At 43.2% G+C, this 27,706-nt stretch overlaps 1 protein-coding gene across 1 annotated transcript in view; it reads left to right on the top strand.

Annotated features, from left to right (window-relative positions):
- LOC124545529 (diacylglycerol lipase-alpha) overlaps nt 1–27,706 on the top strand; it is a 454,063-nt gene that overhangs the window by 207,423 nt on the left and 218,934 nt on the right. Inside the window, exon 11 of the mRNA XM_047124477.1 lies at nt 20,551–20,774. Within this exon, the coding sequence (XP_046980433.1) occupies nt 20,551–20,774 (224 nt within the window). The remainder of the gene's footprint in view (nt 1–20,550; nt 20,775–27,706) is intronic.

Raw genomic sequence — 27,706 nt, 5'->3', positions numbered from 1 at the left:
AACTTAGAACTAGTTAAACCTAACTAACCTAAGTACATCACAAGCATCCATGCCCAAGGCAGGATTCGAACCTGCGACCGTAGCGGTCTTGCGGTTCCAGACTGCAGCGCCTTTAACCGCACGGCCACTTCGGCCGGCGATCTCTTTGCAGTCTAACACCGTGACAACACATGCGCGATTCCGTGGCTACGTCTTGTGCTTCCACCGTTCGCTGTATCTATTTTGCTTCTTTTTTCACAGTTCATTGCACCTTCTTCCTGTTTCCATGCCTGATCTGTTTTCAGTTTTTGAGGGGCTATCCACTAAATCTGTGGAGGGTGTGATAGGGAGTTTGTCTTGTAAGCAAACATAAACATAGCTGAAGCCTTGCAGAGAAACAAAAATTACACGAAGCGAAATGTAGTGTGAGGAGGGCTATGGGAGATGCGTTCAATGAATTCGAAAGTAAAGTTCTATGTACTGACTTAGCAAAAAATCCTAGGAAATTTTGGTCTTACATCAAAGCGGTAGGCGGATCGAAACAAAATGTCCAGACACTCTGTGACCAAAATGGTACTGAAACAGAAGATGACAGCCTAAAGGTCGTAATACTAGATGTCTTTTTCCAAAGCTGTTTTACAGTGGAAGACTGCACTGTAGTTCCTTCTCTAGATTGTCGCACAGATGACAAAATGGTAGATATCGAAATAGATGACAGAGGGATAGAAAAACAATTAAAATCGCTCAAAAGAGGAAAGGCCACTGGACCTGATGGGATACCACAGGTTATCCCCGTTTTCAAGAAGGGACGTCGAGCAGATGTGCACAACTATAGACCTATATCTCTAACGTCTATCAGTTGTAGAATTTTGGAACACGTATTATGTTCGAGTATAATAGCTTTTCTGGAGACTAGAAATCTACTCTGCAGGAATCAGCATGGGTTTCGAAAAAGACGATCGTGTCACACCCATCTCGCCCTATTCGTCCACGAGACTCAGAGGGCCATAAACACGGGTTCCCAGGTAGATGCCGTGTTTCTTGATTTCCACAAGACGTTTGATACAGTTCCACAGTTCCCCACAGTCGTTTAATGAACAAAGTAAAAGCATATGGACTATCAGACCAATTGTGAGATTGGATTGAAGAGTTCCTAGATAACAGAACGCAGCATGGCGGAGGAGGAGGAGATTAGTGTTTAACGTCCCGTCGACAACGAGGTCATTAGAGACGGAGCGCAAGCTCGGATGAGGGAAGGATGGGGAAGGAAGTCGGCCGTGCCCTTTCAAAGGAACCATCCCGGCATTTGCCTGAAGCGATTTAGGGAAATCACGGAAAACCTAAATCAGGATGTCCGGAGACGGGATTGAACCGTCGTCCTCCCGAATGCGAGTCCAGTGTGCTAACCACTGCGCCACCTCGCTCGGTCAGAACGCAGCATATCATTCTCAATGGAGAGAAGTCTTCCGAAATAAGAGTGATTTCAGGTGTGCCGCAGAGGAGTGTCGTAGGATCGTTGCTATTCACAATATATATAAATGGCCTTGTGGATAACATAGGAAGTTCACTGAGGCTTTTTACGGATGATGCTGTAGTATATCGACAGGTTGCAACAATGGAAAATTGTACTGAAATGCAGGAGGATCTGCAACGAATTGACGCATAGTGCAGGAAATTGGAATTGAATCTCAATGTACACAACTGTAATGTGCTGCGCATGCATAGAAACAAAGATCCTTTATCATTTAGGTACAATATAGCAGGTCAGCAACTGGAAGCAGTTAATTCCATAAGTTATCTGGGAGTAGGCATTAGGAGGGATCTAAAATGGAATGGCCATATAAAATTAATCGTCGGTAAAGCAGATGTCAGACAGATTCATTGGAGGAATCCTAAAGAAATGCAGTCCGAAAACAAAGGAAGTATGTTACAGTACACTTGTTCGCCCACTGCGTGAATATTGCTCACCGGAGTGGGATCCGTACCAGATAGAGTTGATAGAAGAGATAAAGAAGATCCAACGGAGAGCAGCGCGCTTCGTTACAGGATCATTCAGTAATCTCGAAAGCGTTACGGAGATGATAGATAAACTCCCGTGGAAGACTGCAAGAGAGACCTTCAGTAGCTCGGTACGGGCTTTTGTTGAAGTTTCGAGAACACGCCTTCACCGAGGAGTCAAGCAGTATATTGCTCCCTCCTACGTATATCTCGCGAAGAGACCATGAGGATAAAATCAGAGAGATTAGAGCCCACACAGAGGCATACCGACAATCTTTCTTTCGACGAACAATACGAGACTGGAATAGAAGGGAGAACCGATAGAGGTACTCAAGGTACCCTCCGCCACACACCGTCAGGTGGCTTGCGGAGTATGGATGTAGAGTTAGATGAACGATGTAGTCGTTGGTAAGAGGCTCCAAGTGCAAGTAGGTTGAGTAGCTGTCGCTGGGAGTCCTGTGTCACAGCAGCAGGAGGAACCCGTGGCACATACAAAGCTGTTGCAGGTGTGGCTCAGTGTGTGTGCACCATTGGGTCCACCAGATCCTGCGCGACTGCTGTCGTGGTCAGAGGGGAACTTGCTGTCCGTTACCAACTGTGACGCCCGTGGAATGATATCAATACGTAATACCACAAGTTCAAAGTTTATTTTCATAAGTTCCACCACCTGTCGAATTCTCTTGACAGTACCGCGTGTGGCTCTGCTGCTGTCGTCTTGGTATGCCTTTGTGGGGACAGCACTGTTCGTAAGCAGAACGATTAATTTGATTCTGGTGTTCACTTTTTTTTAAGACTTCGCCTTTCAGCCATCCTGTCAGGCAAAAATATAAAACTTTATGATACGGTGACTTCAGTGGTTTAGAAACGTGACCCTTTCCATCGATCTGTCTTCCTGGGAATGCTGGGTTTAGAGGACTAGCATTTTCCGGAGCTTCGTCGTGCCATTAGAACTAGAAGTTCGTTTTCTGGAAAATATAGGCAACGGGATCCTATAAGACGATGCGGCAAAACAAAAGGCCCAATCAACTGGTAATATCTCATATCGCACAACACATTTACGAAGAGGCGTTCGTTAAAATTTGTCTCCACAAACGGTTTTCGACTGGACCACCGATGTGACTTACTGGTGTTGTTGATGCTGTCTCTAGTGAAAGTGGCTTCATCAGTGAACAATAGTATTTTGGTTACTCGTCGATCTGCAGTTAGCCAACGATAAAATTCGTATCGTCTACCTTCATATACTTCTTAGAGGTATTGAATCCGTTGTAAATGATGTATATACAGGCCGTGTATATGCAGTATCGGTCACATTCTTGTATGTGGAACACCGATACGTGTAGAATTTCTGGAAGTGTTTGTTGGAGGATTACGTTCCGCTAACTAACAAACATCTTTTACTTGATCCACATTCTATTCATCCGTACGTCCGAATGGTCACTGCACCAGTCTCACGCTGTTCACTGTAAAGGCGGATAAACACTCTTCAAAACGGTACTCTGTGGTTAGGTAGCGTTCCCATTGAAAGAGCCGTACACAAGTAACATAAGGCCTACTCAGCATTTGTAATACGCGCCGCATGCTTAAGAATTCGTCAATCAATTCACTATCAGAATTGAGAGATTCAGTTACCTAAACTCAGGCACTACTTCACAACTTGAATTACGATAAATAACTCCACATAAATTTGAATACCAACACGCGAAATGAAAACTTATGCGTGTAACTATCTGTACCTCTGCAACAAACGAAAATATGACACATGTTGTATGCAAAGTTTCATTCGGATTAGTCTACCCTACCACTTCCTGAATAATGCAGGGAAAAGACAGATTGCAACTTACCGGAAAGATGACACGTTAAGCAGCAGACAGACACGATTAAGACACTTGCACATTAGTTTTGGGCCACAGCCATCGTCAGAACAAGAAACTGAAACACACACACACACACACACACACACACACACACATTCATTCAGATAAGCAGGCACTCACGACCATCATAACCGGCAGTTCAGACCAGAATGCATTCTAGTCCGAGCTGCCGGAAGCCGGTATCCTTTCGATTTTTCCCGATTTACCAGCAGGAATAGTTGGTGGCAAGTTGTTGGGCGAACTAAACTGATGCTCAGCAGACATTCTAGTTCAGGTTGGGACACTAAGCATATCAGTGGAAGTAATTCAGCTAACTTTCTTTAGTTCCGAACTGGACTCGTATTTCGAAGAATGGACGTTCAATAAATACAAAAAGTGAAGCAGGTAGTGTCTGCATTTCTTGATTATTGTCACGTTCCCGCACAGGTCCGCCACGAAAGTCGATACTGGTGTAGACTGCGTAATGCATTTATAACACTGAGGACAATGTTTTCATCCGCAAGTGAGGTCTACGAAGTCGCCTTTAATCGAGTGAGAGGGAAGTTGCTTTGCACATGTGAGTCTGGGACGGATAGTAGTCATCGTGATTGATAGGATGTGAAAACGGATTGCAATCATTTACGTACTACAGTCAGGTTCCTTTGAGTATGCTGATACAATAGCTCCACACTTAGGAATCACAGAGAACAGTTCGCTTTTCGAAAGATCCATATGTAAAGATTGGAAAGTTGTACACGTCACACCAATACCGAAGAAAAGAAATAGTAGTAACCCGCTGAATTGCAGACCCATATCGCTAACGTTGATTTGCAGGAGCATTCTGGAACATATACTGTGTTCGAACATTTTGAATTAACTCACAGAAAACGATTTATTGGCAAATAGCACGAATTCAAAAAATATCGCTCCTGTGCAACACAGCTAGCTCTTTATACTCACGAAGTAATCATTGCTATTGACAGGGGATGTCAAATTGAGTCTTCCTCGCCGGCCGTGGTGACCGAGCGGTTCTAGGCCCTCCAGTCCGGAACCGCGCGACTGCTACTGTCGCAGGTTCGAATACTGCTTCGGGCATGGATGTGTGTGATGTCCTTAGGTTAGTTAGGTTTAAATAGTTCTAAGTTCTACGCGACTGATGACCTCCGATGTTAAGTCCCATAGTGCTCAGAGCCATTTTTTGAGTCTTTTTCTTTTTATTTATTTATTTTATAAGGCTTTTCATACCGTTCCTCACAAGCGAACTCTAATCAAATTGCGTGTCTCTTCAGTATTTCCGTATCGTCTCAGTTGTGGGACTGTATTTGCGATTCCCTGTCAGAAAAGTCGAAGCCATCGAGTAAAACAGAAGTAATATCTGGCATTCCCCAAGGAAGTTCAGAAATGTTCAAATGTGTGTGAAATCTTATGCTACTTAACTGCTAAGGTCATCAGTCCCTAGGCTTACACACCACTTAACCTAAATTATCGTAAGGACAAACACACACACCCATGCCCGAGGGAGGACTCGAACCTCCGCCGGGTTCAGCCGCACAGTCCATGACTGCAGCGCCTGAGACCGCTCGGCTAATTCTTCGCGGCCCCAAGGAAGTGTTACAGAACCTCTGCTGTTCCTGATTTACATAAGCGACACAGGTGACAATGTGAACAGCCCTCTTAGATTGTTTTCAGATGATGCTGTCATTTACTGTCCAGTAAATATCATTAGATGATGAAAGCAATTGAAAAATGGTTTACGCAAGATATCTGTATGGTGCGGAAGTGGCAATGGACTCTAAACAACGAAAAATGTGAAGTCATCCTCATTTGTTCTACACAAATCCGCCAAATTTCGGTTACAGGATAAAAATCTAAAAACTGTAAATTCAACTAAATATTTAGGGATTATTGGTTCAAATGGCTCTGAGCACTATGGGACTTAACTGCTGTGGTCATCAGTCCCCTAGAACCTATAACTACTTAAACCTAACTAGCCTAACGACATGCCCAAGGCAGGATTCGAACCTGCGACCGTAGCAGTCGCGCGGTTCCAGACTGTAGCGCCTAGAATCGCTCGGCCACTCCGGCCGGCTTTTAGGGATTATTGAAACAGTTACATTAGAACGATCACATAGATACTGTCGTGGGTAAAGCAAACCAAAGACTGCGATTTATTGGTAGAGCACTTAGAAAGTGCAACGGGTCTCCTAAAGAGAGTGGTACTAATGTATCCCCATCAAATGGGATTGACGGAGATCATCGAAGAAGTTCAAAGAAGGGCAGCTTGTTTCGTATTATTGCGAAATAGGGCAGAGTGCCACAGAGATGACACTTACGTCGGGGTGGTAGTCATTAAAACAAAGGCGTTTTTCGTTGCGGGAGAACCTTCTCGTGAACTTTCAGTCACGAACTTTCTCATCCGATTGCGATAATATTCTGTTAGCGGCCACCTAGACAGGAAGGAATGATCATCGTGATAAAATAAATGGGAGCTCGCACAGAACAATTTAAGCGCTGGTTTTTCCCGCGCGCCGTTTGGGTTAGAAATAGCTTGAAGGTTGTTCGATGGACCTTCTGCCACGCACTTAATTGTGAATTGCAGGATAACCATGTAGATACAGACGGATTAATTTCAAAAACAATTTACTTTCCCAATAGTTTAATGGTGGTGTCTTTCAGTGTCTTTCAGTGTCTGTATATCCGTTGTCGGCTTTTCAACAAATTTCTTCGCTATAAGAGACGTGCGCCGCGGTTGTAACTCGTTCAGAAAATAAATATTGAGGTATCTTATCCACAAGTGCAAGACTGCGCTTGTTCCTTCAGATATTGTGACAGACAGAAAACTCAAGACGATAACTATTCGTGTACGCTTACGGGGAACTCAATTACCGCTCCCCGACCGTGTACAGACGTCGCGGAGCTTTACTGCAGCAGCATCACAAAAGTGTCACTCCGTTGTGACTTGGAGGCTGCGCTGTGGAACTGCTCTGAACGACTAGGCGACATGCACTGCGTGCTCCACCGATAACTACTTCATCGATTGATTGTTTAGCACTGACTGACTTGGCTCACTTATATACCGATTTTTCAGGGCTCTTGGGCGAGTTTCTACCGTACTATCGTCACAACTACTGAACGGTTTGCGTTCGAGGCTCAAACTGCAGGGTTGGTCGCGGGGACACGTTGGGAATTAGTACGCACGCATGGTTTGGTTTAGCGACCAAACCCACTTTTATTTGGATGGGTTCGTCAATGAGCAAAATTGACGGATTTGGGGGACTAAGAATCCGCATTTCCCGATCGAGAAGTCTCTTCACCCTCAACTGGTGACTGTGTGGTGTCCAGTGTCCAGTCACGGAATAACCAGTGCGATATTCCTTGATGGCACGGTGACTCCTGAATGGTTCATACCCATTATCCAAAGCGACCTGATTTGGACAAGATGTGATTCATGCAACACGGAGCTCGACCCCATCAAAGCAGGAGAGTGTTTGATGTCCTGGAAGAAGCATTTTGGGGGCCGCATGCTGGCTCTCGGGTACATAGAGGCCACTGGCATTGGCCCCAGTTGGCCAGCATATTCTCCGGATCTGAAACATGCGACTCCTCTTTGTGGTGCTGTATTAGAGACAAATCGCACAGCAATAACTCCAAAACCATTGCTGAGATGAAAACACATGTTCAGCAGGTTATCGACACCATCGATGTTCCGACACTTCAGCGGGTCATGCAGAATCTCTCTATTCGTCTGCACCACATCACCGCCAATGATGGCAGGCATATCGAACATGTCATAACATAAATCCGAATACCTTTAGTGGTGTTTACATGTTGAATAATTTGTTTGTACACCTTAGTTTGTAACAAGTTAACGTTTTCTTCATGTAGTTCAATAACTGTTACCCTGTATATAGACATGTTATTGCACTGTGGCCACACAAGTTTCTCCTCTACGTTTTGCCACTGTAGTGCCCTTCCACTTTCAGTTCACCCTGCGCAACATGCGTCGTGCGTTCACTTACGTTAATAAAATTTGACAACCTTAACATTAGGCCTTACTACACTATCAGACTTTGTCAAATAAAGTTCCTTTGTCAAACAAAATTTGATAATGTAATAAGGAACTTTGTCAAAGTGAGGCCTGGGTCAAATTTGCTTTGACCAAATCTAGCGCCTCGCCTTAGATTTGCTCAAAGAAAGCGTTCGTCTTCTATATAGTCCTACTGTATGAAGAAATATAACCGCTTGGAGCGCTAACATTCCTGCAGTTGCCCGAAAGGAAATTTTTATCAGCATGGTTTCGAAATTTACATGGTGCGTTGCATCTGCAACGTAATTGATAGAAAAGTAAAAGGCGGATGATGCAATGTGTAACTTGCGGAGGGCATCAGCTGTGAAACACGGCCAGATTGTAACCCCGAAGCTATGAAGGAGAAAATCTACAACTTCTGTAGAAATACAAATATTTCTTCTTGGCTATAGTATCTTATAAACAGTTATTTACCTTCACATATTCTTCCTTCAATGTTTTATAAATAGCTTCACGCGTTTCTGGTACTACTCCCGTCAATGTACACTGCGGTATTCGGGTTCCATACTGTAAACAACTTTAGCTTTCTCCTGTTGCATAAAATCGCAGTGTTACGGTAAGTTTGTCTTTTACCGCTGTAGCATTTCTGAGGCGAGTGTTCTGCTTCGTAACATAAGGAGCCACTTTCCTGAACACACACTGAAATCCATTCGCAAGTACATTTCATACGATTTCACGTTCTCGTCTTAAAGCTCCCGTCACAAATTTCGTCTTTGCCTTTCTCGTCTCGCCATGAAATCTACGGCTTGACTCAAGTACGTTTCCTATTCCTTTTCTCCCGTTCCTTTCCCAAACATGACACTGAAACTGCCGTACTCTCAAGCGCAGAGCACCGTAACAAGTCTCCGTCGGTCATTCTAAATGACAAATAAAGGGTGGCGCACTTGAAAGTAGCCCGCCTCCCCTTTGAATGCAAATGCAATATTTCGACTTCTGAAATAGAGTAATTAGCACACGGGACTCGCATTCGGGAGGACGACAGTTCAAACCCACGTCCGGATATCCAAATTTAGGTTCTCCGTGATTTCTCTAAATCGCTTAACGCAAATGCCGGGATGGTTCCTTTGGGAGGGCACGACACAATTCCTTCTCTGTCCTTCCTCAGTCAGCCTCTAATGACCTCGTTCTCGACGGGACGTTAAAGACTAATCTCCTGCTACTGAAATAGAGTACAAATCTACAAAAATGCACAGTTTCATGCAGTAATCGTTTGTTAGCATTCTTCTGTCAGCATTTCAGTTTATTTGATGAGTGAAGTTAGATGTTCTTCTTTGAGGTCTGCAAAATGACTCTCTCGATAGAAGAAAGAATTGAAATTGTGGAATCATATGTGACAACAGGTTCGATTAAGGAAACTCGCGAAAATTTCAGTGTCAAGTATCTGGATAGAGGACTACCAGCAAAGACAGCAACACACAGAGTCCGTAAGAAGAATTCGTGCACCTAAGGATCTGTGCAGAATGTAAAAAGACAAAAAAATCCTACAGTTCGCACTCCATAAGTTACTGCCCACATTTGCCGAAGAATTATTCAGAGCCCAAAGAAGGCTACATGTAAACTGGGCCAATAGGTGCATGTAATTAGGAGTTGCCAGCGGATAATGAAAAATCTAACTTTGAAGCCATATCGTGTGACGATTGTGCAGCAACTACGGGAGTTGACAGAGAGAACCGTGTATTTACTGCAGGCGAATTTTGAAAAACATCGACGATGGTTTGTTAAACGCTTTCCATTACCACATGAGTGATGAAGCATGGTTTCATCTCACCGGTCACGTGAATGCCAGAATACGAGGTACAGGGCAACGGAGAACCCTAACGTTGTGTGTCGGGAGCCACTCTATGGTGAAAAGATCGATGTTTGGTGCGGTGATAGAGGAACGCACATCATTGGACAGATAATTACGTGAACGAAAGGACAGACACTATGCAGAATTTGCAGCTGCGAAACATTGCATGTACTAGGCGTGTTTATTAAGTACCGTTTTAAAATTTAAAAAATACGTGCTAAGATATCTCAATAATTTTATTTTTACATGAAAGCCTGTACCTTAATCTACTCACTGACGCCATTATAGTCTGATCCTTCCTTGTTTACGTTGTGTACTGAGTGTTTAAGATGTCTTCGATAATCGTGAGTCCCGCCGACTGTGAAGTACGGGCTGTTATAAGATTTCTTAGTGCTGTTGTTGTTGTTGTTGTTGTTGTGGTCTTCAGTCCTGAGACTGGTTTGATGCAGCTCTCCATGCTACTGTATCCTCTGCAAGCTTCTTCATCTCCCAGTACCTACTGCAACCTACATCCTTCTGAATCTGCTTAGTGTATTCATCTCTTGGTCTCCCTCTACGATTTTTACCCTCCACGCTGCCCTCCAATGCTAAATTTGTGATCCCTTGATGCCTCAGAACATGTCCTACCAACCGATCCCTTCTTCTAGTCAAGTTGTGCCACAAACTTCTCTTCTCCCCAATCCTATTCAATACCTCCTCATTAGTTACGTGATCTACCCACCTAATCTTCAGCATTCTTCTGTAGCACCACATTTCGAAAGCTTTTATTCTCTTCTTGTCCACACTAGTTATCGTCCATGTTTCACTTCCATACATGGCTCACTCCATACAAATACTTTCAGAAACGACTTCCTGCCACTTAAATCTATACTCGATGTTAACAAATTTCTCTTCTTCAGCAACGATTTCCTTGCCATTGCCAGTCTACATTTTATATCCTCTCTACTTCGACCATCATCAGTTATTTTACTCCCTAAATAGCAAAACTCCTTTATTACTTTAAGTGTCTCATTTCCTAATCTAATTCCCTCAGCATCACCCGATTTAATTTGACTACATTCCATTATCCTCGTTTTGCTTTTGTTGATGTTCATCTTATATCCTCCTTTCAAGACACTGTCCATTCCGTTCAACTGCTCTTCCAAGTCTTTTGCTGTCTCTGACAGAATTACAATGTCATCGGCGAACCTCAAAGTTTTTACTTCTGCTCCATGAATTTTAATGCCTACTCCGAATTTTTCTTTTGTTTCCTTTACTGCTTGCTCAATATACAGATTGAATAACATCGGGGAGAGGGTACAACCCTGTCTCACTCCTTTCCCAACCACTGCTTCCATTTCATGCCCCTCGACTCTTACAACTGCCATCTGGTTTCTGTACAAATTGTAAATAGCCTTTCGCTCCCTGTATTTTACCCTTGCCACCTTCAGAATTTGAAAGAGAGTATTCTAGTTAACATTGTCAAAAGCTTTCTCTAAGTCTACAAATGCTAGAAACGTAGGTTTGCCTTTTCTTAATCTTTCTCCTAAGATAAGTCGTAAGGTTAGTATTGCCTCACGTGTTCCAACATTTCTACGGAATCCAAACTGATCTTCCCTGAGGTCCGCTTCTACCAGTTTTTCAATTCGTCTGTAAAGAATTCGCGTTAGTATTTTGCAGCTGTGACTTATTAAACTGATAGTTCGGTAATTTTCACATCTGTCAACACCTGCTTTCTTTGGGATTGGAATTATTATATTCTTCTTGAAGTCTGAGGGTATTTCGCCTGTCTCATACATCTTGCTCACCAGATGGTAGAGTTTTGTCATGACTGGCTCTCCCAAGGCCATCAGTAGCTCTAATGGAATGTTGTCTACTCCCGGGGCCTTGTTTCGACTCAGGTCTTTCAGTGCTCTGTCAAACTCTTCACGCAGTATCTTATCTCCCATTTAGTCTTCATCTACATCCTCTTCCATTTCCATAATATTGTCCTCAAGTACTTCGCCCTTGTATAAGCCCTCTATATACTCCTTCCACCTTTCTGCCTTCCCTTCTTTGCTTAGAACTGGGTTGCCATCTGAGCTCTTGATATTCATACAAGTGGTTCTCTTCTCTCCAAAGGTCTCTTTATTTTTCCTGTAGGCAGTATCTATCTTACCCCTAGTGAGACAAGCCTCTACGTCCTTACATTTGTCCTCTAGCCATCCCTGCTTAGCCATTTTGCACTTCCTGTCGATTTCATTTTTGAGACGTTTGTATTCCTTTTTGCCTGCTTCATTTACTGCATTTTTATATTTTCTCCTTTCATCAATTAAATTCAATATTTCTTATGTTACCCAAGGATTTCTATTAGCCCTCGTCTTTTTGCCTACTTGATCCTCTGCTGCCTTCACTACTTCATCCCTCAGAGCTACCCATTCTTCTTCTACTGTATTTCTTTCCCCCATTCCTGTCAATTGTTCCCTTATGCTCTCCCTGAAACTCTCTACAACCTCTCGTTCTTTCAGTTTATCCAGGTCCCATATCCTTAAATTCCCACCTTTTTGCAGTTTCTTCAGTTTCAATCTGCAGATCATAACCAATAGATTGTGGTCAGAATCCACATCTGCCCCTGGAAATGTCTTACAATTTAAAACCTGGTTCCTAAATCTCTGTCTTACCATTACATAATCTATCTGATACCTTTTAGTATCTCCAGGATTCATCCAGGTATACAACCTTCTTTTATGATTAGGTTATGCTCTGTGCAAAATTCTACAAGGCGGCTTCGTCTTTCATTTCTTCCCCCCAATCCATATTCACCTACTATGTTTCCTTCTCTCCCTTTTCCTACTGACGAATTCCAGTCACCCATGACTATTAAATTTTCGTCACCCTTCACTACCTGAATAATTTCTTTTATCTCGTCATACATTTCATCAATTTCTTCATCGTCTGCAGAGCTAGTTGGCATATAAACTTGTACTACTGTAGTAGGCATGGGCTTTGTGTCTATCTTGGCCACAATAATGCGTTCACTATGCTGTTTGTAGTAGCTAACCCGCACTCCTATTTTTTTATTCATTATTAAACCCACTCCTGCATTACCCCTATTTGATTTTGTATTTATAACCCTGTAATCACCTGACCAAAAGTCTTGTTCCTCCTGCCACCGAACTTCACTAATTCCCACTATATCTAACTTTAACCTATCCATTTCCCTTTTTAAATTCTCTAACCTACCTGCCCGATTAAGGGATCTGACATTCCACGCTCCGATCCGTAGAACGCCAGTTTTCTGTCTCCTGATAACGACGTCCTCTTGAGAAGTCCCCGCCCGGAGATCCGAAAGGGGGACTATTTTACCTCCGGAATATTTTACCCAAGAGGACGCCATCATCATTTAATCATACAGTAAAGCTGCATGTCCTCGGGAAAAATTACGGCTGTAGTTTCCCCTTGCTTTCAGCCGTTCGCAGTACCAGCACAGCAAGGCCGTTTTGATTAATGTTACAAGGCCAGATCAGTCAATCATCCAGACTGTTGCCCCTGCAACTACTGAAAAGGCTGCTGCCCCTCTTCAGGAACCAGATACCCCTCCGTTGTGGTTGCACCTACGGTACGGCCATCTGTATCGCTGAGGCACGCAAGCCTCCCCACCAACGGCAAGGACCATGGTTAGTGCTAAAGTCGTAAAAGCGATCGATATTCATTGTGATATCTGTGCAGTTTACGGAGAAAACATTATGAGTGACGGAATGGGCCGCACAAATGGTGCACGATGAACAACGGAGTGGACGTCCTTCGGTCATTAATGAATGTTTGGTGCAGGAAGTGGACAATAAGGTGAGAGAAAACAGACGCTTTACGATTTCCTCCTTGCGGGATGACTTTCCTAATGTTTCTCGTAGTGTTTTATATGGCACTGTGACAGAGCACTTGAATTACCGAAAATTGTGCGCACGTTGGGTAACGAAATTGTTGACGGATGTGCACAAAACCAAACGTTTACACAGTGCATTGACTTTCCTTGAGCTGTACCACAACGACGGTGATGATTTCTTAACCCGAATTGTTACAGGCGATGAAACATGGGTGGCTTACGTCACACCAGAATCAAAGCAACAGTCCATGGAAGTTGAGCAAGGGCATCGTTTTGCTGCAAGACAGTGCCCGTCCGCATGTGGCGAATCAGACCAAAGATCTCATCACATCTTTTCGATGGGAAACTCTAGATCATCCTCCGTACAGCCCCGATCTTGCGGCCAGTGACTGCCATATGTTCCAGCACTTGAATAAACACCTGGGCGGTCAGCGTCTTCAAGACGATGACGAAGTCAAAACAGTGGTGATGCAGTGGTTAACAAGTCAGGCGGCAGACTTCTGTGAGGAGGGTATCCAAAAACTGGTACAACGTTATGACAAGTGGCTCAGTATTGACGGAAATTATGTAGAAAAGTAGATTAAGGTACAGGCTTTCGTGTAAAAATAAAATTATTGAGATATCTTAGCCCGTCTTTTTTAAATCTCAAAACGGTACTTACTTAAAAAAAAACGCCTCGTAAGTTAAAGGGGGATCACTGCAGTCAGCTGCAACGAATATTACACGGTATCAGCGGTGACGGACGAAAATGTGTGCCGGACCAGGATTCGAACCCGGTATCTCCTGCTTACTAGGCAGGTGCGGTAGCCGCTGCGCCATCCGGGACTCAACTTTATCGCAACTGCACGGACTATCTCCGTACGCCCGACGGCCGGTTCACACTCCCACCGCACACCACCTGTCCGCAGTCCCTGTCCAAAAATATTTTTTGACACTACCCTCAACACGGTTCCGCATATGGAAAATTTTGATACAATTTGTGCTCAAATCACTGAATATGAGAGGCAATACTCCTTCTTGCAGCAAGATGAGACAGCGTGCCACGGGTCTAACGTATCTCTGGAACGAGTCCACGACATCTTCAGCGAGGAAAGAACTAACAGCAAGTGTTCATGGAAACCACTTTCGTCCGATCTAACAACATGTATTTTTCCTGTGGGAACACTTGAAGAGGAAAATCTATGAAACAAACGCACATACAATAAAGGTACTGAAAGACGACATCAGCCGTAAGGTTTACGCCATCGATATTTATCCGAACTTCACGCTGGGTTTATCCTGTGGCGGATACAGAAACACCTCGAGGAAGCGGCGCTAAAGATATCTTGAGCTACCTTTGCTTTTACCGCAATAAAAAATAATCAAGTCACATGCAAAGTTTAAGAAATTTTTATTTACACTGGTTATACACATATTCAAGGCACCCGCCAGGGTAGCCGAGACTGCTAACGCGCTGCTTTCTGGACTCGGGTAGGCGCTCCGGCCCCGGATCGAATCCGTCCGGCGGATTAACGACGAGGGCCGGTGTGCCGGCCAGCCTGGCTGTGGCTTTTAGGCGGTTTTCCACATCCCGCTAGGTGAATACTGGGCTGGTCCCCACGTTCCGCCTCAGTTACACGCATCGCAGACATTTGAAACACGTTCGCACTATTTCGCGATTTACACTAGATGCAGACAGATGGGGTACTCTGATTCCATCCCTGGGGGGTACGGGGTGGCGGCAGGAAAGGCATCAGGCCATCCCTAACATTAACATTGCCAAATCCGTTCTAACCACGCCGAACCTGCGATCGCTGCGGGACTATGGCGTAAGTGAAAGAAAGAAATACACATATTCAAGGCAATGCCGTCATGTGATACAAAGAAAGTTACAGTTGTAGTTCTCTTCCTCAAATGATGAATTCTTTGCACCTATTCTTCCAGGAGACAGACGCATCAGTTATTACATTATTAGTAAAAATAATAATAATAATAATTATTATTATTATTATTATTATTACTTGACACTCAAATGATCGCTGTCACTCTTAACTAATCTTCACACTTAGACTTCCTACAACTAGGAATTTTTACTTATTCATTCTTCAGTCTTAATATTTGTGCTTCTGAACGTAAACTAGCTCCGTATTTGGCGAACAGTCCGTATTCATAACGCTACGCATCGAAGGTTCTCTGTACAAGAAAGCAGTAGAACATTCGCGACTTTTCTCGAACAAATGCCAGACAGAATAATGCATCGAGATCACTAGAATGGCCGCGACTTTTCTCGTAGGTGTTAGCTATCTATGTGCCAGACAGAAACGTATAAAATACGATGACGCGGTCGCGCGTGCTACATAACGGAAGTACAACTACTCGATAGCTCGATTCAGTCGAGTCGACTGACGAAAGAAACGAACGAATAGTGTGCGGGCTGACCGGCGGGGTCAGCGGGGTTGGCAATGCGGGCGGCCCAGCATAGGAAGGGGGGGGGGGCATATCTGAATATGCTTAGACTTGTACTGTTGTTGCAAGGAGTAATTTTGAGCATCTTCTATAAATGTATTTTCCACTATTTTCAACGAATTAACCGGGTTTCAACACTACTAGGAGTGTCTTCCTCAGAATTTAAATCAAAGAATGATCTATAACATGGTCACAGAATTATGACTAAAAACATATGATACAGAGTATAAGTACAGAATCATCGTGAAAGACTGGCAGTGCTTATATGTCATTTATAAAATAATAAATATGCCAAAAGGGCATTAGTCACAAAGATATTCATGTGGAGCCACTAAAGGCTCCTCGTTACCTACGCGGTTACAGGTTGCAAACGGACTGAGGTGCCCGCGTTAACTAGTGCGGCCAGGTGAACATGGCTCTGCAACGAGCGCGCCATCTAGTAGCCGTAGATAAAATTAGACTACTTTACATTGAAATGTAGGCAGAAATGATTATAAATGACAGTTATTTGGTACATAATGGAAAGCAATGTTTGTTTGATAGTAGCATACAACATAACATTTTGTCTACATCGAAGCTTATAACAGTAAGGTAAAACATGAAAACATCATTATGAAAATGTAGATAGGACTGAATGACAACTTGTAGAAAGCAATATTAACGTGAAATACAGCCAAGAAACATTTGATGATTAGAAAACATAGGACTACCTCAGAAGGAAATGAACATTCCAGTAACCTGCACAAGGAGACCCGAAGTCAGATATCGAGTAACGGCTTCATACCGTTGAAATTTTTTTTTTTTAGGTAACTGTTGCTTTTCGTTAAGCATGAGGCTATCCTTTCGAGCGAGATGTTTGAAAATCTCTAATTCTTCTAGAATATCTAGTCTATGCCATTTCTTTTGGCCGGCCGGTGTGGCCGTGCGGTTCTAGGCGCTTCAGTCTGGAACTGCGTGACCGCTACGGTCGCAAGTTCGAATCCTGCTTCGGGCATGGATGTGTGTGATGTCCTTAGGTTAGTTAGGTTTAAGTAGTTCTAAGTACTAGGGGACTGATGACCACAGATGTTAAGTCCCATAGTGCTCAGAGCCATTTGAACCATATGAACCCTTTCTTTTCGGTGTACAAAATGTTGCTGTCGCAGATGGCTTTAGGTGAATGGCCTGTAATTAGAAGATGGTCGGCAAACGACGAATTTTGGCGGCTAGTGCCGTTTTTTCTTAGCAAGTGTTTTTTATGTCTGGTAGTGAAGGCACGTCCTGTTTGTCCTTTATAGTAAGAGGAGCAAGTATCGCAGACAATTTTGTAGATAGCAGAATTTTCTAAAGGGGAACGAATAGAATGTAAATTATGAATGAAGTTTTTTTTTTCAAATCGTTATTAGTAGAAAAAGCAACGTTACAATGGTATTTCTTTCGAAGAATGCGTTGGACGTGGTATCTTTGTGACTAATGCCCTTTTGCCATATTTATTATTTTATAAATGACATATAAGTACTGCCAGTCTTTCACGATGATTCTGTACTTACACTCTGTATCGTATGTTTTTAGTCATAATTCTGTGACCATATTATAGACCATTCTTTGGTTTAAATTCTGAGGAAGACACTCCTAGCAGTGTTGAAACCCGGTTAATTCGTTAAAAATAGGGACCGAGAGCTGTTTTCTTTCAATTGTAACTATTCACGGTCTCTGAACGTGCAGCCATGCACAAAATTTTGTAATGTATTTTTCATTTTAAACAAATGGTAAGTTCATTTCAGTTCTTCGTTTCTGCAATTTCACTGCATTTCCTTTATGCTTACAGGGGCTACTTTTATCTGCGTCCGCGTGTACTTGACGACATTGTAATACCCCCTTTTGTGCCACGTCAGAGATCTTTGTCAAGGAGAATTTGGTAGTGTAACACTTACTTTCAAATTCGCAGCACAGCATCGCATTTCAGTTCAGTTCCTAGACCACTCTGAGGTGGACGGTTGAAACCTTCCCGTCTCCTTTATATCTCTTTTGTTAATGATAACCTTTCCTTTTACAATAACCTATGTAACTTTCCCTTAGGATTTCTATCTCTTGCTTAATAATAACAAATGAAATCTTCCCTTTGAAATTTATTCTCTTTCTCAATCTTCGCATACAAATTTAATTGCTGCTTATTAAAAGTGATTTTCTGATTATTTCGACGAAACACAGAATGTGTCGTCGTCGTGGCCCTCAGTCGTTATCTGCAATAACCCAAAACTGTTCCTTACCTTTTTCTACTGTTACTGGATCGCCATCTGATTGCTACATCGAACTGCGACATGAATATACTTACTCTGTTTTACTATACTCTGTTAACTGCTGGTGGGCTGTCACAATAAGTGGCTGTACTTATTAACAAAGCTGACGTTATTCTTTATTAGCAAAGCTGACGTTATTCTTTAATTAATTTGACTGAAGTTACGTAATTCATAGTTACACTTTTTCTTGACAACAATAAAATTTTTGCAAAGTTTTATGTTGATGGTTTTTGGGATGGATTATAATCAGTAATGCAACATTGCTGTCAAAAATTAATTATACTCTGAAAACGCTTCAAATATTTTCTGTTGGTAATGAAATGATTTTACAAACGTTCAAATGGGACTTACTTTTTACAATAATCTTACAACTAGCATTTCCCAAACATACCTTCAGTAGTCTTGAGTTTCGCAAAGAAAATAATTCAATAATATAAGTTCCTCTTATGATAATAGTTAGTTGATGTCTCCGTACATCCGTTTATAATCTCTTGTAAATCATAGCTGGTGGCTGGCAGGCACACTACTCCACTCAACCTCTCGCTTCAGACCTGCTACCAACTCGCTTCACATCTCGCTAACTACTGACTAGACTTGGCCACTGGTTCTATGTTTCGACACAGTGTATCGATACGTGCAACTGTTTCAGTGTTTTGGAGCGGCTGTGGTTCACTGTTTCGAAACAGTGGCGTTTCATTCCGCCCCTGTCTCGGTTAACCGGACCAGATTCGATCTCGAACCAGACACAGGAACTGTATCGTTGTTTCAAAATAAAGCTGTTTCAGTCCACCTGTGCTTAGAACGGACTAATTGTATCGAAACAGTGATGTTTCATTCCGCTCTGTGTCGGACGAGATTCGGGCTCGGCACAGGTACTGAAACACAACATACCACTTCATGAAACACTTTCAAGAGTGTCGAAATATTTTTGACAAGCAATAGCATGAAGCTTAAGATATCCGAAAATAAAGCTTTGTTTCTAGCTGACTGTCCTATTCCAAAATGGCGTAACATCTGCTTTATAAACACTAACCAAACAATAAAACAACGCATATTATTCACATTCAAAATAATAAATATGTGAAAATGATTGTTAAATTACACTTTTTTTATAACATACGCTTCTCTGTTCATGTACAGTAATCATATTAAGAAACGCAAGTAAGCCTACAACATTTTGAATAAAAAGGCGTAGAGTGACAGTTATTAGACAGATACATAAATCTAATGTAGGTATAATTGCAAGCAATCTGTTTGACATATCACTGATAGTGTAATGGTGAACGGGAAGGGCTGGGAAGCATGGTGAATTTATAGTAACGGTTCGAAACACCTCGCTAGACAAAAATTTTTTCTGTTATATTTTGTTATTTATTCGAATTATTTGGCGTTATTTGTGAGTCTATAGTCACTGTGCCTATTATCCACATTGATTCCCTCTGTGTGCATGGAAATTAGCAGGATGGGTATATTACCCATACTAACGGAATGTGGGAATCCCAGCAGCATATCCGTTGTTTCTGCAGTTTGCTCCCACCTCCAGTTCCGTTCGTGATGGTTCTTCTGTCTTCAGCTATGGCTGTCCTCAGCCAATTGAAAAGTATGAAAGTCACACGACACGAAAACAGCGCATTTGCTGCAGGAAATACGAAATTGCCAAGACGCCTAAGTGATAGTTTCATACTTTCTGCGATATGATTAGCGCTCTCGCACCTCATTTGTGTTTATATGGACATACTTATACAGTAGACATTCAGGATGGTAAAATGTGTAGGTTTATTAGATTACAGAACATAAACTGTTTCACTGTTTAGAAACAGCGCATCGAAACATTTCATTGTACTGTTTCATTTGTTTCGAAACAGTTACGTGTTTCAGTTTGCCCATCTCTACTACTGACTTCCTACGAACGCTTAAGTGCGGTCTCTCCTGCCAACAATGCTTTCTGGTGCAGACACCCTCTGCTACCATTACAAAATGTATCAATGCGCGGTCTTTCCCGCTCTTTTCTTAAAATGTATCCATACGCGGTCTCTCCCGCCCTTTTTAAAATTGTATCAATTTGCGGTCTCTCTTATCAACAATACTTTGGTGCAGACATTCCCTGCTACCACAATTATTTCCTACATGACAAATATTAATTATTCCTACTTAATCCTATTATTAAAATGTAAACATCCTTCATAAATTGTGGTTTGACAATAGGCAATAGAAATATACACGTATTACACGGTGTGTTTTGGACTGTGTGTGACGGTGGTGTGTGGCGCGCGGTGCAGGGCATGGTGCAGGCTGCCGAGTACATCCGGCAGAAGCTGCGCGAGGAGTGCATCCTGGAGGCTGCGTTCGGGCACGACCCGGAGCGCGGGTCTGCCGGCTTCGAGCTGGTGCTGGTGGGCCACAGCCTCGGCGCCGGCACCGCCGCCATCCTGGCCATCCTGCTGCGCCAGCACCACCCCACGCTCACCTGCTTCGCCTACTCGCCGCCCGGCGGCACGCTCAGGTAATTAATCCCTCCACTCGCCACTACTGCTCACAGTCTGGACACTCGTCGCAGCTGTAATCGGACCAGACTTGTCGTGTAGTCTAAGAAATTTCAGTAACTGTTAAAACTAAATACCAACTGAATTTTCCATTGGTGCTTGGCGCAACCTCCAGCTCTACCTAAGCGTAAGACCTGAAGATGTAAACACTGCAATCGCTCATATGAATGATGGTCTGTCTTCAGCAGTGACGTGGCCGAAAAACCTGGGGCTTAAACTAAATGCAAAAAAGACGAAAGTAATCTTAATAGCCCATCAGAAATTTATAAGTTCAGATTTGCGCGAACGGCTACCTCCTATTTTGCTCGACGGTACTCCAACACCATATCAGAAAACAGTTAAGAACTTCGGTGTCACTTTGGATGAGCATCTCAAATGGGCGGAGAATACAGTCGCAGTGTGCCGGAAGACGTCTGCTTGTCCCTATGCTCTCAAAAAGTTTCGGAACATATTTCCACAAGACTTGAAACGTCAGCTCGTGCAAGCACTCGTTCTACCGAACCTCCACTATTGTGATGTAATTCAACAAGGCATGAGTAGTGAAAACAAAAGACGGCTAGAACTAACCATGAATACCTGTGTGCGTTACATCTGCAACATTCGCCGATATGATCATGTTAGTGCTTCATACTCCCAACTAGGGTGGCTGCGGCCGGACAAATTGCGTGACTACCACACTCTATGTCTACTTCAGCGACTCCTCGTCGCGCAAGCAACCCAGTACCTTGCTTCAGAGATTAAAAACCTGTCATGCCATCATAATCGAAACACGAGGTCACTCTTATTTGGTATCCTAACTGTGCCCACTCACAAAACAAAAACTTTTGCAAACTCCTTCTCAGTTGCCGCTGTCCGCCTCTGGAACAAACTGCCCCTCACCTTGCGCAAAATTCAATCCCCTGCTGCTTTTAAGAAGAAGCTGAAGCATTTCCTACTATCATCCTCATAACGTTCTCCACGAAATTAATGTACAAGGCCAATTCTCTCATCTGTCAAATAGCAAAGCTAGTGTCTCCTCTCTTGTTCCTGAGATGCCTTCCTCTTCCTCTATCTCTATTAGCCACGCAATCTTCTTTTCCTTTATATTTCCTTAATTATGTTTCATCATAATCAAAATATCCACGGGTATATTATCAAATACGCCGGGAGAAACTCAAGAATCACATGTTTCATCATGTCCCTCTGTTCTTCTCCTCCCTTCACCATCAGTCTCCCTCATACTCCCTGCTGCTAGCACTCCTACCTAAAATCCGTCTCTTGAATGATGTCTAATTATGACAGTGCTAATGACCTACGAATACAAACTCTATATGTATGTATTTTTCTAGGTGTGCCTTTGTAATCGTTTATTTCACTTTTTGTACTAGATGTAGTTTAACATGCCTACTAAAACATATGAATGTAAAATAAGTAGAATGCCTGGTTAGATGTAAGAGAGGACCTGATGGCCCTAATCTTGCCAGGTTAAATAAATAAATAAATAAAGTGTACAAAATTGTTAAGGCTTTCGTGGCCACTTGTTGACAAACTGCCTATTTGCTTCTGTCTCGGGTTCTTCAGCCGACGTTCGTCTGATGATTTTCCTGACGTTTCGCCAGCACGATTGGCGGGCATTGTCAAAGCCTCACCCTCCATTGCCGGTGGTGAACTGGAGCCGAGCTCGCGGCCGCAGTCTATATGTACCTGGCGCGTTCCCGTGTTTTTGTATTTCTACAGCTTCTCTAAACAAGCGCGTGTGACACTGCTTCTCTACAGCCAGAACTTCCGCATCGGATAATTTTTATTACATGATCGATCTCATCCGCGCGTGCTCCACGGCCGATTTCTCCACATGCCCCAACCTGCAGTGTCGCTTATCTTCTTTGATCCTGGTGTTGACTGATCGTCAAGTAATTCCGACGTAAACTTTTCCGCATGTGCATGGTAAGCGGTATATTCCCGACACTGCAAGTGGGTCCCTTTTATCCTTTGCCGATCTAAGACATTCTTTGATCTTCCTTGTCGGTTTGAAAATTAACTTTACGCCGTGTTTGCGCAGTAAAAGGCCGATTCTGTCAGTCACTCTGGGAATGTATGGCAGAGCCAAACGCTCGGCGAAGTATGAAATCAGGAAAAGAAATGTCGGGTACGGCCTTTCTGCCATGCCGGATCAAAATCGACACCATCTTTCCAGGTATACTTTTTTTTTCCAGCAGTGTATTCTCTTGTGTTGCTGAACAGACCCATAGAGAGGAGCTCTGTATGCTTCTCATTATCACTTCGTCAATACAAGCCCATTGCTGCACTCATGCATGGCTCCTTCTCTTCCTCTCAGTACATCTTAATGCTGCCACTCTCATCAGCAAACCATATTACACACGAGTGTGTAGGAACCACGAACGCGTCTCTATGACGTGGTTGCCTGTAACTTCACTCCAGAGCCCACACTGAATCGGCATGCAACTGAACGCCTTCTTTTCCTTCCAAACCGGGAAGTCGTGTGTTGCGATCACGCCCTCGCTAGTCAGTGGCCGCAGAAACTCTCGCGTCAAAGGCCCCAGGTAGACACTGCCGTGTAGCCGAAGCAGCGGTGAATATGTGGGAGCCAATCAATGTGCCACACATATAACAGCAAACATTGTTCGCGAGACAGAGCTACTTGAAAACAGAATATACAGAAGATTGATGAATATAACGGGCATCATCTTTCACAGCCTCCCTACACGACCAACAAAAAAAAGAAAAAAAAATACACTTTGGAGTCAACACCCCCACTTATAACATGCCTCAGATGTATACGATAATATTAATAAAATATATAAAATGTTCTAATGTAAGTATAACAATAATAACAATTTGTTTACATCAGGGCCGGCCGGTGTGGCCGTGCGGTTCTAGGCGCTACAGCCTGGAACCGAGCGACCGCTACGGAGGCAGGTCCGAATCCTGCCTCGGGCATGGATGTGTGTGATGTCCTTAGGTTAGTTAGGTCCGCAGCTCGTGGTCGTGCGGTAGCGTTCTCGCTTCCCGCGCCCGGGTTCCCGGGTTCGATTCCCGGCGGGGTCAGGGATTTTCTCTGCCTCGTGATGACTGGGTGTTGTGTGATGTCCTTAGGTTAGTTAGGTTTAAGTAGTTCTAAGTTCTAGGGGACTGATAACCATAGCTGTCAAGTCCCATAGTGCTCAGAGCCTTAGGTTAGTTAGGTTTAATTAGTTCTAAGATCTAGGCGACTGATGACCTGAGAAGTTAAGTCGCATAGTGCTCAGAGCCATTTGAACCATTTGTTTACATCAGTTTTTAGTGTGTCGCTTTAGCGTGACTTATACAGGTTCGAAATTCAGAGATTCTAAACATTTGAAAAAGTTTCGTCCCAAAATTTGAGAAGCGCGCATGTCATGCACAAGAACTATAGTAGCAATAAACTCTGAAAACTTCAAGGACGTCATATTTTACACAATATGAAATTACAGTGTGCACTCATCATTATCAGTATTTCGTTTAGCACTGCGATTGTGAACACAGATCAGCAGCAATTTGCTATGCAAGTGTATAAATGTGGGTTTTGCTGGTTTTTTTTCTATCGTTTCCCCCTACATTCTGGAAATCAGTCTTCTTTTCCACATAGTTAACCGAAAAGTATTTTGTGTTAAACACAGATTGTAGTTATCTATAATTCCTTATCATTTTCGATACTCTTAGTTTTCATATTACCTCATTGTCTCAAAGTAAAAAATTTGGGAAGTGACGAATGTAGAAAAATAAGGGACTTTACTTAAATGGTATTTAGGGTGGTGAAATGACATATGTAGAAAAATAAACGAATTTAATCAGATGGTATTCAAGATGGTGAAACGACATATGCAGAAATAAAACGACTTCAATAAAATGACATTTTGGATGGTCAAATGACGTGTGCGCAATATAGACATCTTTACTAACGTGGTAGTGGCGACATGACCTCTAATTATGCATCTAATCTCAAATGCTTCGATTCTCATCTTTCCATTTGCCCACGGTCCATTTATATACTTTTTTATTTATTTATCATACTCCATGGGACAGTTCGAACCAAACCCGTGTCGGTCATGAAATTTTATACTTCATAGTTTACAGAATGTTGATCACAACATTGATGAACAAATATTTTCTAGCATGCATTATCAGTTTGTACTTGTAAGCATGCATAGAGTTCCCGTGTATTAAACGTTATCTCTAAGACCAAGAACAATATGTTCAAATAAATGTATTTTATTTTATTTACACGTCAAGTTCCGTAGGACCAAATTGAGGAGCAAGGCTCAAGGTCATGGAACGTGTCAATCCGTGAAATTACAACATAAAAGTAATAAGAGATAAAAGTAAATGTATATGACCCCAAAAAAAGCCAGTCCATAAGTTTAAGTAAAAGCAATCAACAATACAACAAGAATCAGCTTAATTTTTCAAGGAACTCCTCGACAGAATAGGCGGAGTGACCCATGAGGAAACTCTTCAGTTTCGATTTGAAAGCGCGTGGATTGCTGCTAAGATTTTTGAATTCGATTCGTAGCTCATTGAAAATGGATGCAGCAGTATACTGCACACCTTTCTGCACAAGAGTTAAGGAAGTATGATCCAAATGCAGGTTCGATTTCTTCCGAGTATTAACTGAGTAATAGCTTCTTATTCTTGGGAATGAGCTAATTTTGTCAGGTAGAGAAAGGTGTAATTAGATGAACCACGAACATCAACTTCACTGAACGAAGGTTTATTCAGCAGTTGCACATACAAGAGCACGGAGCTAACTGCCTCCGGCCGGAACACATGCAGTATATATACAGCTACAGAACATTCCAGTCCAATGATTCTTAACATTTGTGGATACTTCTAGAATGTACTCGAACCGAATATACAAATTAAAACTGTACAGTCCGGGTGGGTTTTGAACTCATGACCCTCCATGCAACAGTTTAGTATCATAACCGCTACACCACGGAGCTAGTTCTGCGACAGTGCTCACTCCTTAAACGAACAGCGCCTCGGTGTCACATCCCCCTAGTCCGGGAACGTCGCTCCTGCATACTCCGACTCCTGATGACTGATGTTCTCCCTGGCGGTGATCTTCTTAGAACTTCTTTTGCCGCTACGCTCTTCGTCACCTTCCGTCTTGTTTCCTGTCGCTGGAGCTTCGAATTTATCCTGGGTGGCAGGATCCTAGTAGGGCTTCATTCTAAGGACGTGGACCGTGTCTCTGATCTTTCGTCGTCTTGTGTAGGGGTCGAAATCTTCAACCTCATAAGTAACATCAGACAACTGTCTTACAAGCTTATAAGATCCAAAGTAGCGCTTCAGGAGCTTCTCGGAGAGACGAACCTTCCGAAAAGGAGTGAAGATCCAGACAAGGTCTCCAGGCTGGTAGACAACACGGTGATGGCCCGCGTCGTACCTTCGGCGATAGTTTTCTTGAGCCTGCCGCGTGCGGAGTCGAGCCACCTGCCGAGCTTCCTCAGCTCTGGTTAACACCTGGCCCATGTAGTCGTCGTCCACGTCATCAGGATGTAACGGAAACACAGTGTCCATCGTCGTAGTCGCCTCACGCCCATGCACCAGGAAAAATGGCGTAAATCCTGTAGTGTCTTGTTTGGTGGCGTTGTAGCCAAACGTCACGACAGGTAGCACCTCATCGCAGTTGCTCTGCTTAACAATGTTGGCCAAGGTCTTATTAAGACGTTCAGTAAGCCCGTCAGTTTGTGGATGGTAGGCAGTCGTCATGTGATGAGTAATGTTGCACCGACGGTTTATCTGTCACAAGATTCAATTGAAAAACTTTCCCTCGATCCGTAATTAACTACCTTCGGGCACTATGTTTTAATACAAAGTCTTCCAGGATGAATTTGGCTATCTCGGATGCTTCGGCGCCGGCCGCGGTGGTCTAGCGGTTCTAGGCGCTCAGTCCGGAACCGCGCGACTGCTACGGTCGCAGGTTCGAATCCTGCCTCGGGCATGGGTGTGTGTGATGTCCTTAGGTTAGTTACGTTTAAATAGTTCTAAGTTATAGGGGACTGATGACCACAGATGTTATGTCCCATAGTGCTCAGAGCCATTTTTGATGCTTCGGCTGTTTTCACGGCTTTTGTAATGGCATAGCGTGTCAGATAATCAAAAAAATGGCTCTGAGCACTATGGGACTCAACATCTTAGGTCATAAGTCCCCTAGAACTTAGAACTACTTAAACCTAACTAACCTAAGGACATCACACACCCATGCCCGAGGCAGGATTCGAACCTGCGACCGTAGCAGTCCCACGGTTCCGGAGTGCAGCGCCAGAACCGCTAGACCACCGCGGCCGGCTCAGATAATCAGTGAAAACAATAATTCATCTATTGCCCATAGCAAACGTTGGAAATCATCCGAGGAGGTCAATATCAACACTCTGGAAAGGCGTTTCGGCTGGTGTAATTGGTATGAGTCCACCAGGTGGTTTCCGAGTAACTGCCTTTCTCCTCTGGCACTCTAGACAGTGCGACACGTAGTGACGGACACACCTAAATAAACCTGGTCAGAAAAATCTCTTGCGGATTCTGTCGTATGTCTTATAAATCCTAAATGTCCGGCCTCAGGTGTATCATGGAATTTCTGTAGAAAAACTAAGCGCATGTATTTAAGAATCATTGGTAGCCACCTCTTTCTAAACGGAACGAAGTTTTTCTTACAAAGTAATCCATTAACTACCCTAAATTGTCCTTTCACATCCTCTGACCGATTGAAGCATAATTTGAGATATCTTGGCGTCCTTTTTCTGCTCAGCAGAGAGATCCTGGAATGCAGCGAGACAGTCACTATCTTCATCAAAATCTTGATGATCTTGCACAGGGTTTTATGAGAGGTAGTCGGCACCTTGGTGTTTTCTTCCGCTTTTGTACACTATGGTAA

The sequence above is a fragment of the Schistocerca americana genome, chromosome 8, assembly GCF_021461395.2.
Source record: "Schistocerca americana isolate TAMUIC-IGC-003095 chromosome 8, iqSchAmer2.1, whole genome shotgun sequence".
NCBI lineage: Eukaryota > Metazoa > Arthropoda > Insecta > Orthoptera > Acrididae > Schistocerca > Schistocerca americana.
The sequence above is the reverse complement of the archived record's forward strand: the minus strand, read 5'-3'. Positions and strand labels throughout refer to the sequence as shown.